This window comes from Eucyclogobius newberryi, unplaced genomic scaffold (genome assembly GCF_026437365.1).
Source record: "Eucyclogobius newberryi isolate DKJ021-1_F unplaced genomic scaffold, fEucNew1.0.hap1 SCAF_3, whole genome shotgun sequence".
NCBI lineage: Eukaryota > Metazoa > Chordata > Actinopteri > Gobiiformes > Gobiidae > Eucyclogobius > Eucyclogobius newberryi.
The window spans coordinates 33,729,051-33,745,581 of NW_027315945.1; the positions used below are offsets into that span (position 1 = coordinate 33,729,051).

Sequence of the window (16,531 nt, forward strand, 5' to 3'; positions counted from 1 at the left end):
TCTTCCTCCTCGCTCCCCCTTCCTTTCAAACTCCACCCCCCGCTCTTCACGCACCAAAACTCCTCGCCAATGGCTCGTCTTTGCGGCCATTGGTGGAAAATGAGTGAAAAGGAATGGTAAAGTATAAGTGGTGGTTCTCAAGCGATGGCATAGGAAGCGTCGGTAGAGCTCGGGGTTCCTTGTATTGTAGTTGGTTTACATGGTTTTACGCATTAAAAGTGGATGTTGACACGACATAACGCCCGGAAAAGCATTGGGATTCGTTAACTTTAGCTCCAGCAGAGATTAAATTGAAAAACGAGCGGCAAATGTGATCTGCTTTTCTCAAAATGTAGATTAAATCCTGAAATAGGGGCTCTCTGTCCTATAACCGGCTGTAGATCACATTAGGAGGATTCACCGAGGTGGAAAAACAACCTAAACCCAATCTCCAATTATGGGCAGCTCCCTCCGGCTTACTGTGTCTTATTTTAACAACTCTCCCCTCTCTGCAACGTTATAATGGGACAGTCGTTTTTACCTTCAAATTATGTTTGGCTTTAATCACAGCTATTTCCTGGGTTTATTTTGTCTAAATATGTTCAAACTAATGTAAATCAAATAATCTGAAATGTTAAAAAGTGGCTTCAAAACACATGGAATGCCTACAAGTCATTTTAACATGATTAAAAAATAAATGCCCTGTTTTTATGTCAGTTTAGAGCATTAAAGATCTGATTGAAAAAGCTTTAAAAGGCATTACATTTGCTGAAACGTGCATAAATCCTGGTTTGGATGTGAAAAACTCCTTATTTAAACCTGTCTTTCCTGCATAAAAGTACATGAAATAACTACAATATTTAGTTCTTCCGTCACCACCATCTGCAGTTTAACCTTTATTTTACCATAAAAGTCCCATAAAAGTGATTTATCTTTTTAAGAACGGTTCAGTCATGACATCAACACATCTAGAAGTGTAAAATATGTTGCCTAAAAACAGTTACAACCTATAAATAAATATGCTGTTTCCAAACCTTCTGCATCGATTTAAACTGAATCATTCAAATCAATGCTTTTAGTTTGTGAGTGATTCCATGTTGAGGGTGAAGAATACAAAGTACACAAACAGAAGCAAACAAATACTCGAGGAAAAGTATTAAAACATCTACTTAAGTCAAAGTATTGTTAATATCAGAATACATTTTTCTCAGGACCAATACTAAAAAAACACGTATTTGTATTGCACAATTTGTACAAAATGCAATCCAAACATTTAAAATCAATTCAAATCACAATAAAAATATGTGAATAAGTGTGCTAGTGATGGGATTCATTTATCTTAGTTCAGACAGGGTTCAGACCTGGTTTAGACCTGGTTTAGACCTGGTTTAGCCCTGGTTTAGACCTGGTTTAGACCTGGTTTAGCCCTGGTTTAGCCCTGGTTTAGCCCTGGTTTAGTCCTGGCTTAGACCTGGTTTAGACCTGGTTTAGCCCTGGTTTAGCCCTGGTTTAGACCTGGTTTAGCCCTGGTTTAGCCCTGGTTTAGACCTGGTTTAGCCCTGGTTTAGCCCTGGTTTAGACCTGGTTTAGCCCTTGTTTAGACCTGGTTTAGCCCTTGTTTAGACCTGGTTTAGCCCTGGTTTAGCCCTGGTTTAGCCCTGGTTTGGACCTGGTTTGGCCCTGGTTTAGACCCTTTAGCGCACACAGCTTGTGGCTCTAAGGTGAGTGTAGGTTTCATGTTCAGTGGTCGTGCAATGTTCTGTTTGTGTATCATCTGTCGTGTCCTTAAACAGTGAGTGCAGTGAAGTGAAGTGTTTTTGCAGTACTTTTGTGCAGTGTAGTGAAGTGTTTTTGCAGTACTTTTGTGCAGTGCAGTGTTTTTGCAGTACTTTTGTGCAGTGCAGTGAAGTGTTTTTGCAGTACTTTTGTGCAGTGCAGTGTTTTTGCAGTACTTTTGTGCAGTGCAGTGTTTTTGCAGTACTTTTGTGCAGTGAAGTGTTTTTGCAGTACTTTTGTGCAGTGTAGTGAAGTGTTTTTGCAGTACTTCTGTGCAGTGCAGTGTTTTTGCAGTACTTTTGTGCAGTGCAGTGAAGTGTTTTTGCAGTAATTTTGTGCAGTGCAGTGTTTTTGCAGTACTTTTGTGCAGTGCAGTGAAGTGTTTTTGCAGTACTTTAGTGCAGTGCAGTGAAGTGTTTTTGCAGTACTTTTGTGCAGTGCAGTGTTTTTGCAGTACTTTTGTGCAGTGAAGTGTTTTTGCAGTACTTTTGTGCAGTGAAGTGTTTTTGCAGTACTTTTGTGCAGTGCAGTGAAGTGTTTTTGCAGTGCTTTTGTGCAGTGCAGAGCAGTGTTTTTGCAGTACTTTTGTGCAGTGCAGTGTTTTTGCAGTACTTTGTGCAGTGCAGTGCAGTGTTTTTGCAGTACTTTTGTGCAGCAGTGTTTTTGCAGTACTTTTGTGCAGTGCAGTGAAGTGTTTTTGCAGTACTTTTGTGCAGTGCAGTGCAGTGTTTTTGCAGTATTTTGTGCAGTGCAGTGAAGTGTTTTTGCAGTACGTTTGTGCAGTGCAGTGAAGTGTTTTTGCAGTACTTTTGTGCAGTGAAGTGTTTTTGCAGTACTTTTGTGCAGTGAAGTGTTTTTGCAGTACTTTTGTGCAGTGCAGTGCAGTGTTTTTGCAGTACTTTTGTGCAGTGCAGTGAAATGTTTTTGCAGTACTTTTGTGCAGTGCAGTGCAGTGTTTTTGCAGTACTTTTGTGCAGTGCAGTGAAATGTTTTTGCAGTACTTTTGTGCAGTGCAGTGCAGTGTTTTTGCAGTATTTTGTGCAGTGCAGAGTCTAGCATTGCCGTGGTGAAACTGACAACTATCTGGACGAGTTAAAATGCCTGGAATTCAGAATATCAACCTCAATTTGAAACATTTTTGCCGGTTTATTCACCGGGTGCGTCTTATTTCCAGCGAGGGTCAGATTTACTTTCCTATTTCAAGATGAACGACCTTGAAAACAGAAGTAATGTCACGAAACTAGTTCAAAAATCTAGTCCACAAGCAATTTAATCAAATCTATTCAAAAACGCTTCAAATCTGTGTTGTTAATCTGAATTTGAGGCGTTCTAATTCACGCTAGATATTGTTTTTTGCAGCGTTGTCTCATAATATTTCTATAATTTATTCATAAATCTCATCTTCATGCACCAGCATCAGAGTATTAACTGTATTCTGTTGTGTATTTGCATATTCTGAGGTTCAGATTAAAGTATTGCAGAGAAATGTATCTTCTGCACATGTATTTTATCATTTGCTCTGGATTTATTATTCCAGCAGCAATAACTCTTCATCCACATTAAACACACCGACAGTTACGTATGAAAGGACAATATTCAAGCATTTAACTGTTCAATTAATTAAATAAAAGTTTGTTAAAATGTTAATGTAAACGTACATACATTCCAAAGACCATCACTTTACAGTTTATTTTTTAACATCATAATTAAATGTCCGGCCACACTTTAAACGACTTAAATTCAGAATCTGGATTTGAGTCGTTTGATTTTATCTCTTTGAATATTTTGCTCTCAAATCAAAGAATTATGTTCTGAAAAATTTGAGTTCCATTTTACTTTAGTGTAAAAAATAACATGTTTCATCATTTGTTATGCATTTATTCATAAGAGAAGCTTCATCACAAATCAGAGAAGGACACGCTGCACATCAAATATCACAAAGTATTCTTATGATTTTATGAAAGTAACTGTAACCAAATGTACCAGAATACAGTTACTCAAAAAGAGCAGTTTCAATATGTATTTAGTTACTTCCTAACGCTTGCTACACAACATTTAGATTGAAATAATAAAACATTTTCCGATCGGGTCCGACACATTTGCAAATCCTTCTGTTCACAATCCAATCCACTTTATTCAAATAGTGCCTTTTATAAACTGACACATTTACAAAGTGCTGCTCAGAAAACAATTAAAAACAAATGAGGAAAAATGTATTGTAAGTCACAAAGCTCCAGATCCATCAGTTCAAACAGTTTTGGTGCAGGAACAGAACCCGGGACCCTCTGGCTGTGGGGCAGTGTTTCTGAGCACGTGTAGCAGAGGTGTGAGCGCGACATGTCCACGAGCGAACCTCTCATTACTCACGCCACTCGGACGCCTCACCCCAATTAGCCCCAGCCTTCCCATGATGCACCTCTGTCACAGGAGATACACTCATTCCTCACAACACAAACAGCTCAGGCTGAATCACCGCGCTCGCTTCAGCATGCTCACGTCAGCGCGCTCGCACCACCTCAGCAGCTTTAGGCCTTTAGCGGGTTTTATACTGACACGACGAAAAAATATATGCTTCAAATGACTTATATTAATCTTCTTTTGAGTCTGTGTTCATTTAAACGCCCAGAATCTCTAACTTCAAATGTATCATGTATTATTATGGTTTGTAATAAGAATAAAAATATGCTCAAAAATGACTTGAAATGACTTATAATTATTACATTTTTTTGATGAGAGCAGAACATTAGTCGTATAATGGTTCAATAAGAAATAACTCAATTCATGTTGTTTTAATTATAAACCAAAACTAAGAATACTATTGTGAATTGAATTAATTTTAGTTATTCTAATTTTTGCAGTATGTGGTGAAAAATTAAAAAAACTAATTAATAATAAAACATTTGTTGCAATATAAAACAAATATTCAGCTCTAAATGTCAGAACAAAAATCTAAAAAATGGAAGTTGGTCAAGTAAAATCAATCAGAACAATAAAAACAAATAAAACCAATACAGTAGAATAATAATAATAATAATGATAATGATGTAGCAATTAAAATAAAATAAATCTAGCAAACCATTTCTCATTTTCCCCACATCATATCATATCTCATTCCTCTCCGCCGCCTCATTCCCCCGCCCACTCGCTCCTTTCCCACTGTGTAACATTCTCCTGTGTCGTCCCCTCCCCCCGGGGGCGACACCCCTTCACTGCAGGAGTCAGCCGGACGATGAAGGAGAGGGTCACCAAGCCCACGGCCATGGCCCAGGGCCGCGTGGCGCACATGATCGAGTGGCAGAACTGGGGCATGACCACGGTGGGGGGCCCGCAGTCCCGCATCAGCACCAAGGAGCAGGAGAAGGCGCGGCGGCTGGAGAACGACGCCTACAGCGACCTGAGCGACGGCGAGAAGGAGGCGCGCTTCGCCGCAGGTTCGGCCCCCCGGCTTACGCTCGTGCGCTGTGCCGGTCACGTGACCCGCCCCGCCCGCAGCAGCCATTTTGATCCCGGTCGCTGATGTAAACAAGCGCCAAAGGGAAATCTGCGTAAACTACTCAAACATCAGAACTGTGCAGATCTTTGCTTTGGTTCTGACATTTATACAACAACAAATGACGTTGTGCTAAAGTGAAGCTGCTTTTTTTAAGGGAGCTTCTGCAGAGCCGCGGCGCGCGGCCGAAAAAGCCATGTTATTTTTGTGCCGGCCGCACGCCGCGGCTCCTGAAACTGCGCCGGGTTAAGGTTAGGGTTAGGGTTAGGGTTAGGGTTAGGGTTAGGGTTAGGGTTAAGGTTAGGGTTAGGGTTAGGATTAGGGTTAGGGTTAGGGTTAAGGTTAGGGTTAGGGTTAGGGTTAGGATTAGGGTTAGGGTTAGGGTTAAGGTTAGGGTTAAGGTTAGGGTTAGGGTTAAGGTTAGGGTTAGGGTTAGGGTTAAGGTTAGGGTTAGGGTTAGGATTAGGGTTAGGGTTAAGGTTAGGGTTAGGGTTAGGATTAGGGTTAAGGTTAGGGTTAGGGTTAGGGTTAAGGTTAGGGTTAGGATTAGGGTTAGGGTTAGGGTTAGGGTTAGGGTTAAGGTTAGGGTTAAGGTTAAGGTTAGGGTTAGGGTTAAGGTTAAGGTTAGGGTTAAGGTTAGGGTTAGGGTTAAGGTTAGGGTTAAGGTTAGCCATGAGGCTATAACGGGCTATAGGGTTAGGGTTAGGGTTAGGGTTAGGGTTAAGGTTAGGGTTAGGGTTAAGGTTAAGGTTAGGGTTAGGGTTAGGGTTAAGGTTAGGGTTAGGATTAGGGTTAAGGTTAGGGTTAGGGTTAGGATTAGGGTTAAGGTTAGGGTTAGGGTTAAGGTTAGGGTTAGGATTAGGGTTAGGGTTAGGGTTAAGGTTAGGGTTAAGGTTAAGGTTAGGGTTAGGGTTAAGGTTAAGGTTAGGGTTAAGGTTAGGGTTAGGGTTAAGGTTAGGGTTAAGGTTAGCCATGAGGCTATAACGGGCTATAGGGTTAGGGTTAGGGTTAGGGTTAGGATTAGGGTTAGCCATGAGGGTTAGGGTTAGGGTTAAGGTTAAGGTTAGGGTTAAGGTTAAGGTTAAGGTTAAGGTTAGGGTTAGGGTTAGGGTTAGGGTTAGGGTTAAGGTTAGGGTTAGGGTTAGGGTTACGGTTAAGGTTAGGATTAGGGTTAGGGTTAGGGTTAAGGTTAGGGTTAGGGTTAGGGTTACGGTTAGGGTTAGGATTAGGGTTAGCCATGAGGCTATAATGGGTTAGGGTTAGGGTTAGGGTTAAGGTTAGGGTTAGGGTTACGGTTAGGATTAGGGTTAGCCATGAGGCTATAATGGGTTAGGGTTAGGGTTAGGATTAGGGTTAGCCATGAGGCTATAATGGGCTATAAGGGAAATGCAGCGGTCCCTGAAACTGCGCGATCATTTGACCACGCCGTGGCTCTCCAGCCACGGCCTTTTTAAAAACGCAAATGTGGCTTTGTTGCCGTGAGTTACGTAGAAAATGCTAGCAAATGATTAGCATCGGTGATTCGGATACATGTCAAACGTAATGGACTCAAATTTCATCCCGGAATAGTCTTTTTTTTTAGGTTAGTAATTTTACTTCCTGGTTCTAATTGATGACATCACAGTAGGAAATGTGTTTTACTTGACAAATAAATAAATACCAAATAATACATGAGAGCAGAATTAATGTTTAGAGAGACGAAAAAGTTGTCTCTTATGTGTAAATTCTGCATAAACTTTGGATAGCATGAGTGTTCCTAGTGTGTTCCTAGTGTGATGTCACTTCCTGTAATTTTCTGCAGATTTTGCTACTTTTCTCCACAAATACCTGCTTGATTGGTGTAAAACTAATTATATGTACAACAGGTACAAATACACAGAATAAAGTCCACATTAGAACATCGTAAAAACCTGTTATACGTCACTTTAAATGTCCATGTATAAGCGTTTATAAAAAGGCAAAATGTTAAAAGTGAACACAACACACACAATACAATGTGTCACGAACCGGTTCAAAATAACTTCTGAAATGTAATCGCATAGTACAGAAACACCTGATTAAATAGTAAGTCAAGTAAAATAAGTAAAACTCGGCTGTCAATTGAGTATTTTGGTTAAAATACTAAATACTGTCAATCCTAAGCGTTGTGAATCATAACTTCAAAAATAACAAAATGCAATAAGAATGTGGCTTTCCCGTGTCAAACCAGTGCAGATGATGTGACAGATGAGAAAATAAAGACAAGAGACGTGATAAGTTATAGTAAGTTATAACAAAAGCAAGAACAAGCAAACTCTCAACGCATGGGCAGAATGGCAGGTTCTGTTAACGCTCCCTGAAATAATGAAAGCGAGTCATAACATCAATCATGGCGCCCACTGCACAAGATGAACAAAAGACACACAAAAAACACCTCTGCAAAAGTAACAAGTACGTGCAATGATTTTCTCAAAGTAACTCGTATTATGAAACGTATAAACTCAAGTAAAGAACAGGATGTTTTTGAGCAATAAAAACAAATGGTCTATTATTTTTAGATCAGTATGATGTAAATGTGATGTGTGCGTGACCTGTAATAAGTGACAGAACTGTAAGACATAATGAAACAAAGTTAAAAATACAGTCAAAATTACGTATTTTCCGGACTATAAGTCGCATTTTTGGGGGAAATTTATCAGATAAAATCCAGGACCAAAAACAGACATTCCATATTAATTCAAAAATAATAACAGACTAGAGAACATGGTGAATAGGTGTACGTATGGTAAAGTAACACCGTCGTAAGTGTCTGGTATGTTGACGTAACATGTGAACAGTTATTCAGATCACTATAGCATAAAGAACATGCTAACAAGTTTACCAAAGCATCAGTTTTACCCCAAATCACTAAATCCATTGAATTCTTCTTCCTCTGTGTCACTTCTAAACAACTCCACAAACTCCAGAGGAAGAGGAAGTGCAGATTCTTCTTCTGCCTCGCTTAGAGCCTAGAGCAACCTCTTGTGGTTGTCAGTGTGAAAATAACAAATAATATCACATAAAAGTCGCTCTGGAGTATAAGTCGCACCCCGGCCAAAACTATGAAAAACTTATAGTCCGGAAAATACGGTACTCAAATCACATTTCCCTTTTCACAATTCCAGTGGCTTTCTCTGTCGTGCGGTTGCTTTGCTCACCACGCTCCCCTCAGTGACCTTTCCTGACCTCTCCTCTACAATCCCACAGGCATCTTGCAGCAGTTTGCGATTTCAGAAGCTACACTCTTGGCCTGGTCGTCTATGGACGGCGAGAGCCCACGGTCCGGGTCCAACCAGGGCAGCGTGGCACATCTGAGCGACCTCAACCAGGAGAGCATCACCAGCCGAGGTAAAGGACGACTCAAGGTCAAACGCCGGCGAGCTGAGGAGAACTGTTCACAAACACTGATAGATTTGATGAAGCGCTGCACTTTACTTTCAGCGCGTTAAGCTTCATATTCTGATGTGTCTGCTCTGGTACGTTTGAATGTGTTGCATGCTTTCCCTTTTGTTACACAGCTGATGAACGAGAGCTGCAACGTTAAAGGGCACGTAACACACAGAAGGGAAAGGGGAAATCTATAACACTTATTTTCAGTCAAATCAACAAGTTTCAGTCAAGTTTGTACATCAAACACACAGATAATTAAAACAAAAGCTTATAATATACTTTAATTAGCCTTTTTATATGCATTTCACCTGGATCTTTTATGTAATAATGAATCTTTACTTCAAATTTTTACTTATATTGAAAGAGATAAATGCTCCGACAGCAGCAGCTCACACTTATATCCAATTTTTACCCCCAAAATGTGCATAGTAATGAGTTAATCTTAAAGACAGAGGACACAGAATAGAGGTCACTTTCAAACAGACGAGCGTAGCATTAGCACATTAGCATCATCTCGTACCGTGTGTGTTTAAGGAGGAGCGGACACGCTGCAGAAATACTCCTTATTCATCCCACTGAAGTAAAAGACACTGCATCTGTTCAACTGTCACTTTAAGATGTCTTTTAATGCATTTGCCGACATTAGAGTCCCTTCGTTGCTAATCCGCGGCCCTTAGACATTAGATGTGCTGCAAGTATGAGTTTAATGAGCCTCACAATGAGCTTTGTTGTGCCTCTACAGGCTTTCAGGTTTTATTAAACCATTAGCATAAAATTATTGCATTTTTAAGCTAATTGTCTGTTTTAATAGGGAGATGTGTAGGTGTGTTTACTGTTAGGCTTAGTTTATACTCTTCCCTTGAGAACACTGAGCTGCCTGAAGTGTTCACGAGGATCAAGTGCGTCAAGCTTCAATGTTATGCTTACTTCTGTTATAAAACTAGAATATTATTTTACTTTGCCTCTAGTCAAACTCACTTTCAGAACAGATGTGCTCAAAGCCAGAATATCAAGTCGATTCTGTCTGTAACTTGTGCATTCAGCAGCCTGGAACAGTTTAAGTGCTGAACCCGTTCAGAGCTGCAGATCCAAACTCCAGCTCCATCTGCCGTGTGTTTCTTTTGCAGATCAGATGATGCAGCACACGGCGGCTGAGGTCTGGCCACATTCGTACATCTCACAGGGACACTATTGCCTGTCGTCCTCAGATGCCTGGGAACCCATCAGCTCCAACCCTTCGGCAGTGACTTCTCCTCCGACCGGCTCCTTTGTGATGGGGCCCGAGGGCTTTGAGGGCCAGCCGCACTTCCTGCAGCAGCAGTTCAACCTCCAGCAGCAGAGCCAGATCCAGCAGCTGCAGCAGCTGCAACACTTCCAGCAACAGCAGATGCTGCAGTACCAGCAACAACAGGTGAGGGCGCTCTGCACAGATGGAGGCACTTTATCACAGGAACCTGTGAGCGTGTTGACTGTTGCCGTGAGCGGCACTAAAGGCGTTCATCGTTAGCACCACCGAGGCTGCACATATAGTGCTGATCCGTGTAGGTTTTCTGCAGAAAGCAGAAGTGTTTTCTCTTCCACATGTGTCAAATGTCAGCACTTTCTTCTCTACAGATCTGTAAATGTTTACTGTGTAGGCTTTGTGCCTGTGTGTATTCTCACATGCTTCTCAGATCTCATTCTTTCTCATTTTTTTTTTATTTCTGATCCTGAAATCCTCGTGAGCAGTTGCAAAGCGCCAACCAGTCGTTACAAGCGACGCCCAACAGCACCATCCACAGCCTGGTGCAGCATGTGCACCCGCCGCTGGTGGACCTGTGGAACACGGGCCAGATGGAGGCGTACCAGGCAGAGGCTGGGGGATACATAGGGGTGTCGGCTGTAGTGGAGCCCGGCCTGTTCGCCCCCTCGGGGGACGAGATGGTGGGAAGTGTGGGCAGTGAACACTCTCCACTGCTGGAGCAGCAAGAGGAAGAGGAGGAGGTCAAGGTAAGGTCAACACACGCTCCGCTTACATAAAATAATGATACGAGCTGTGGAACAGTGAGGCACAGGAAACAGGAGGATTATGAATACATTTCCTACACTTCCTGCTCTGGTTTTCACATATTTAAGGTCACATGGTCTGATTAAAAGCCTGTGTTTTTCAGGGAGACGAGAGGACACTGTGCTTGGAGCCGGAGACCGCAACACTGACCCCGCCCACACAACATGGGGACGCCTCGGGGGGCAGTAGTCCGGGACAACAGCCGTGTGAGCCAATCACAGAGCGGCAGCCCTGTGATGTCAGCCAGACACAGGAGCAGGAGCTGGAGCGGGAGGGGCCCGCCGCGGCTATGCCAACCATCTGAAGTCAACTGTCAAGACTCCTTTTTACAAACTGACCTGGAGCACCACATATATCTATTATTCTGTTCCGTTTCAGGTTCAAAACTCAGTCCATTGATCATGGGGGGAACATTGAGTCTGAGTCAACAGAAATGATGCAAAGGACTCCTCTTTCTTTGTAAGCCTTACATCCCAAAGGAACAGAGCGGAAGCAGAACCAGACTGTGGCATCTCCATCAGGGAAACAAACTCCCATCCAATCCAGAGGAGGTCATGGAAACATGCATGCTTTTGTGAAGACAAAAACCCTGTCACATCCTCTAATAATAACAAACCACTAGAGGACATTATAATAAGAGTAATTTTCTAATAAAGCTAAAAACAAATACAAAGAAAAATCAGTGTATACGTGTATAATAAGATTAAAATGTTTTCCTTTGGGAGAACTAAACTCTGTTTACAGCTTATCCACATAATAGATAGAGTTAATCAAATTATTATCCCAGTTAAAAGAGAAAGGATTCTTCAACAGGACCCAAACGACTGAAGGTGTGGCGTGTGTTTCAGTGAAATGCACCAGAGGAAAGCTGTACAGGCCTGTCCTGCACTGCACACGTGAGCTTTGTGCTTCCTTCTGTCTCTGTATGCATGTTCTACTATGGAGTACCTGTCCTATACAGCACTGTATAGACTTTGCACTGAACCATAGTGAGCCGCCAGGACGGGCTGTGACGCAGGAGCCGAGGGAGCAGGTTTGACGGACAGATTTAGGAGCGAGCAAAGACAGAGCTGCATAAGCAAATCTTTTTTTTGCACTGATGCAATCCAACAGATCAGAGGCTGCCTTTGGACTGTTGTTATCATCCATCACTCCAAAGCTTTCCACTCCACGACAACCAAAACGAGCCACTTAACAACATGAACCCTCAGATGCTTTTCATGGGCAGAGCTGCGAAAATATGAAGACAATAAGCACTATTTGAATGTACTGGAGTCCAGAGGGCAGTACATGTTTTCATTGTGAGTCCATCCAAGGAGTTTGAGAGTTTAAACGAAAAACAAAACGGCGAGCGAGCGCGTGGAAGGGAAGCCGTTGTCACCCGTCACCGATCCGGAGTTGGTTCAACTCACACGTCCACCGTCTCGACACGCAAACACATGCAAGACATTTATATCTAAATTGTAACCAGCAATAGACGGGCGGCGCCGGGTTAGCGCCCGCGCGACCTCCGTCACGGAAATGTAAATACTCTTGAGTTGGTCATGAAGTCGCCTCAAAAGCCGTTTTTGATTTCTCACACCGCATTTTTCCACGTTCAACACCCGAAGTCTGAACCATTGTCGTCGGCGCCACCGTCCGCGGGCAACAGTGACGAAAAGGGGGCGAATGTCGATGCTGTAAATAGAGCAATTACCCCGTGGAAACCGTTGGCGACGGCTTGAAGGACGGAACTACGCTGGCTTTTGTTTTCTAAAGGGACCAGAAGACTTTCAGACTGAAAAGTAGATCGGCGTCTTCCTGCTCATCGCGATTACTGTGAAGCAGCTGCTGGAGCGTGAACGGGACCAGAGTAATAGTAAAGATAGTATTTTTATTTTATTTTTTACGCCGGAGGATTTTTTTGGGCGACGTTTTTTTCTTTTTTTGCATGATCCACTGGGACATCGTACAGCCATGATCTTTTACCGTTTGGTTTTCGGGGAGCACGTTCTCCTCTCACGCCGATGATTGTGTGAGAAACTCTTCAGATGAACCGCTTATTGACTTGAATGAATTTATTTATGAATTGCTTCTTTATGCAATGTTGGAACAATGTTTATTTTTATACTTGACTAGTTGAAATCTGAAGTCTAAGTTGGCGTCGTCGGTGTCAGGCCTGTAAAGCAGTCTCGTTTGGTTCTGGTTTTGAGCACTTTTGCACTCCCGATTTTTACTGTGTGTACGCTGGTAGTTCTCCACTCCACCACGCTGCAGGAAAAGAAATGTCAAGCACGGGTTAAAAGGTCTTTGAATATTCACTTTCGCTAGGTTTTAACGGTCATGAAGGCAAAAGTCACTCTCATTCCTTACATTATTCATTGTTTTTCTAGCGTTTCGACCCTTTTTATGGAGGCGAGACACCGGCCCCCCGAGCTTGGATTGAACCGCGGACTCTCTGGTTAGCGGGCAGTAGAGCGGCAACGATTAATCGACTAAGAACGCCCTAAAATAATCTCGAACGTACTTTGGTTATCGCAGTTGTTGTCTGGACTATACAGACTCTAAAACGCACATGAAAAGTCCTTTTTGTAACTAAGCAATATTAAATCCATCATAAATACACTTTACTGGTGAATATTTTCCATCTAGAAAACTTCAGTCTCATATTTCAACCTTTATTTGGTTAAAAATGTATCAAAAAAGTCGATAACTTATAGAATTGTTAGTCGTGGCCCTCGTGGACAAATGCTGTAACCGCTAAACCACTTCAGGTGTTATAACTGCTTATGTCACCCAGTCTATTTGACTAGTTCCATCACATCTGATTCATAGATCGATGAATTAAGAAAATTATAATCTCCAAACCGTGTAGTAACATTTAATTGAACAAAAAGCTAGCTTGAACATAACAGGAAATGTATGAAAACAAGTCAAAAACATCCACATCGAGAAACAAGTCAAACAAACCAAGTTGAAACTGCTCAAATGAAGATAAACATTCTAAATTCAAGTCATTTTAACCCGTGCGCGCTCTTTTTGCAGCGGCACTAAAGACGCTCTTGCGCTGACACTGCAGATGTTACAAATCCAGGGCTCAAAACTGCAAACAGAATGTCTTTACACACCTTTATTTATTTATCAACGTTTCATTTGTCAGGAGGGTGAACATGTGAAGTTTTGTACAGCGTGTGTCGCCGTGGGGATGAACTCATGGAAGCAGTGTCTTGTTTTCTTTACGGTCTTTGAGGTGAATTTACTGCTTAAATGTCTGGAGTCGATACACGTCTGCACAAGTTAAAATGACTCGAATTCATGAGTCAAATTGAGGTTTCACTAGTCTATATTTACTTAATGGAGCTAGATTATTGAACTAGTTTGACTCAATGTATTTTTGTGTCTTTATGTATTTTATTTTGGTTAATCATCTGCCATTGGAGTAAGAAAATGGCATAAAAGTTGAAGTAGGAAGTCAGTCAGTCAACTTTTTGGAGGTTTTGACCGTGATATGTCATTGGTCCATCATCAAAAACATACCTGGAGTTGCATTTAGCTTCATTCACACTTCCTTTGTTGAATTATGTTTAATAAATCCTCTTCCTTTAAGCCTCACTAAACACTCAGTTCCAAATGTACCAGTTTGGTGAAGCCCCGAGCTCTAATGTGCTTTTTAAGTGCATAAGTCACTCCCAGACTCCTCCCACGCCCGTTACAACTGAGCATTTACATTAGCGTGTCCGGGGGGAGCTAGCATTGGCGTATTTCCTCATGGTAATTCCCTCCGCTGCCTGTAGATGGAGTGCTAATACAAACCCTGATGAGGGAAAGTGATATAACGCGTAATGTGAACAGCAGATCCATTATTTTAAGTTCTAAAACATGAGATGTCGCAGTAAAAGTGCTCAAGAACATGTTTAAAGTCAACTAACAATGCAAATCATGTAGAATGTGTTGAGTACGTGGAGCCTCGACCGACTCAAACGTCTGCGGTTCAGCTCCAGCTCGGGCCGCGTGCGCTGTTGAGCAAGACACTTCCTCCTCCTTGACTTGTCACTTATATCAGTCATTTTAACTCGTGCAGACGTTACTTTGAGTCATTTTAACTCATGCAGACGTTACTTTGAGTCATTTTGACTCATGCAGACGTTACTTTGAGTCATTTTGACTCATGCAGACGTTACTTTGAGTCATTTTAACTCGTGCAGACGTTACTTTGAGTCATTTTAACTCGTGCAGACGTTACTTTGAGTCATTTTAACTCATGCAGACGTTACTTTGAGTCATTTTGACTCATGCAGACGTTACTTTGAGTCATTTTAACTCGTGCAGACGTTACTTTGAGTCATTTTGACTCATGCAGACGTTACTTTGAGTCATTTTAACTCTTGCAGACGTTACTTTGAGTCATTTTGACTCATGCAGACGTTCCTTTGAGTCATTTTGACTCATGCAGACGTTACTTTGAGTCATTTTAACTCTTGCAGACGTTACTTTGAGTCATTTTAACTCGTGCAGACGTTACTTTGAGTCATTTTGACTCATGCAGACGTTCCTTTGAGTCATTTTGACTCATGCAGACGTTACTTTGAGTCATTTTGACTCATGCAGACGTTACTTTGAGTCATTTTAACTCATGCAGACGTTACTTTGAGTCATTTTGACTCATGCAGACGTTACTTTGAGTCATTTTGACTCATGCAGACGTTACTTTGAGTCATTTTGACTCATGCAGACGTTACTTTGAGTCATTTTAACTCATGCAGACGTTACTTTGAGTCATTTTAACTCTTGCAGACGTTACTTTGAGTCATTTTAACTCGTGCAGACGTTACTTTGAGTCATTTTGACTCATGCAGACGTTCCTTTGAGTCATTTTGACTCATGCAGACGTTACTTTGAGTCATTTTAACTCATGCAGACGTTACTTTGAGTCATTTTGACTCATGCAGACGTTCCTTTGAGTCATTTTGACTCATGCAGACGTTACTTTGAGTCATTTTAACTCATGCAGACGTTCCTTTGAGTCATTTTGACTCATGCAGACGTTACTTTGAGTCATTTTGACTCATGCAGACGTTACTTTGAGTCATTTTAACTCGTGCAGACGTTCCTTTATACAGTGCGATAGCATTAGCGCCGGAATCAGAAAAGACACTGCTTCGATTTGGGTTAATTTCTCGCAATTTTTTTGCTGACGGAGAAACGCGAATGAATGATTAAATCTAATTACAAGAAGCCAAATATTTGTGTGAAAAAAAACGTCACGCTGTACCAGTCACACGTCTCTGTTAACGGCACCGATTTGCAGACTTCGTTTCCTGTTTTGTGCACTTCTACTGCCATCTTCTCCCAGCGACTTGTGCAGGCATGGCGCTGTCCACGCTTCGCGATCCGCTGCCTTTTCTCTCTCTCTGTATCTGCTCTGTGCACTTGTGTCTCTGTGTGTTTGTTTGTTTGTTTGTTTGTTTGTCTGTCTGTGTGCAATAGCCACCCGCAGTTCTGTTTGAAAGAATCACTGCCTGGGAAAGTCAATTATACCATGAGGTTTCTACTTAGTTTTTTTAATTAAACCAAAGTGGAAATAAGGCAATCAGACTTGGAACAGACATGAGCGCGACGATGGCTTGTGTTTATGTGTTTGCGTGATCGTACAAAAGAGGATATAGTGTAAAATGTCACGGAGGGCGGCGAAATACTGTTGTAGAATTTGCTTTTGCAGAGTGGCAAAAGATGTACGTGTCCGTTACGTTTTCTCCTGTAAGAGCTCAAAACGCAATTACAATGTGAAATAGCTTCTCCAGTCTAATAACAAATATAAAAATCTGCAACTGAAGTAAATATCTTGTTTGTGC

At 41.8% G+C, this 16,531-nt stretch overlaps 1 protein-coding gene across 2 annotated transcripts in view; it reads left to right on the plus strand.

The window, feature by feature from the left end:
* fam131bb (family with sequence similarity 131 member Bb) overlaps positions 1 to 11,437 on the plus strand; it is a 47,184-nt gene extending 35,747 nt beyond the window's left edge. For both annotated transcript variants that reach the window (XM_072461181.1, XM_072461182.1), the window contains 5 exons: positions 4,971 to 5,186; positions 8,471 to 8,611; positions 9,781 to 10,064; positions 10,382 to 10,642; positions 10,804 to 11,437. In XM_072461181.1, coding sequence (XP_072317282.1) covers positions 4,971 to 5,186; positions 8,471 to 8,611; positions 9,781 to 10,064; positions 10,382 to 10,642; positions 10,804 to 11,004 — 1,103 coding nt within the window. In that variant the 3' untranslated portion in view covers positions 11,005 to 11,437. The remainder of the gene's footprint in view (positions 1 to 4,970; positions 5,187 to 8,470; positions 8,612 to 9,780; positions 10,065 to 10,381; positions 10,643 to 10,803) is intronic.
* Positions 11,438 to 16,531: the final 5,094 nt, after the last annotated feature.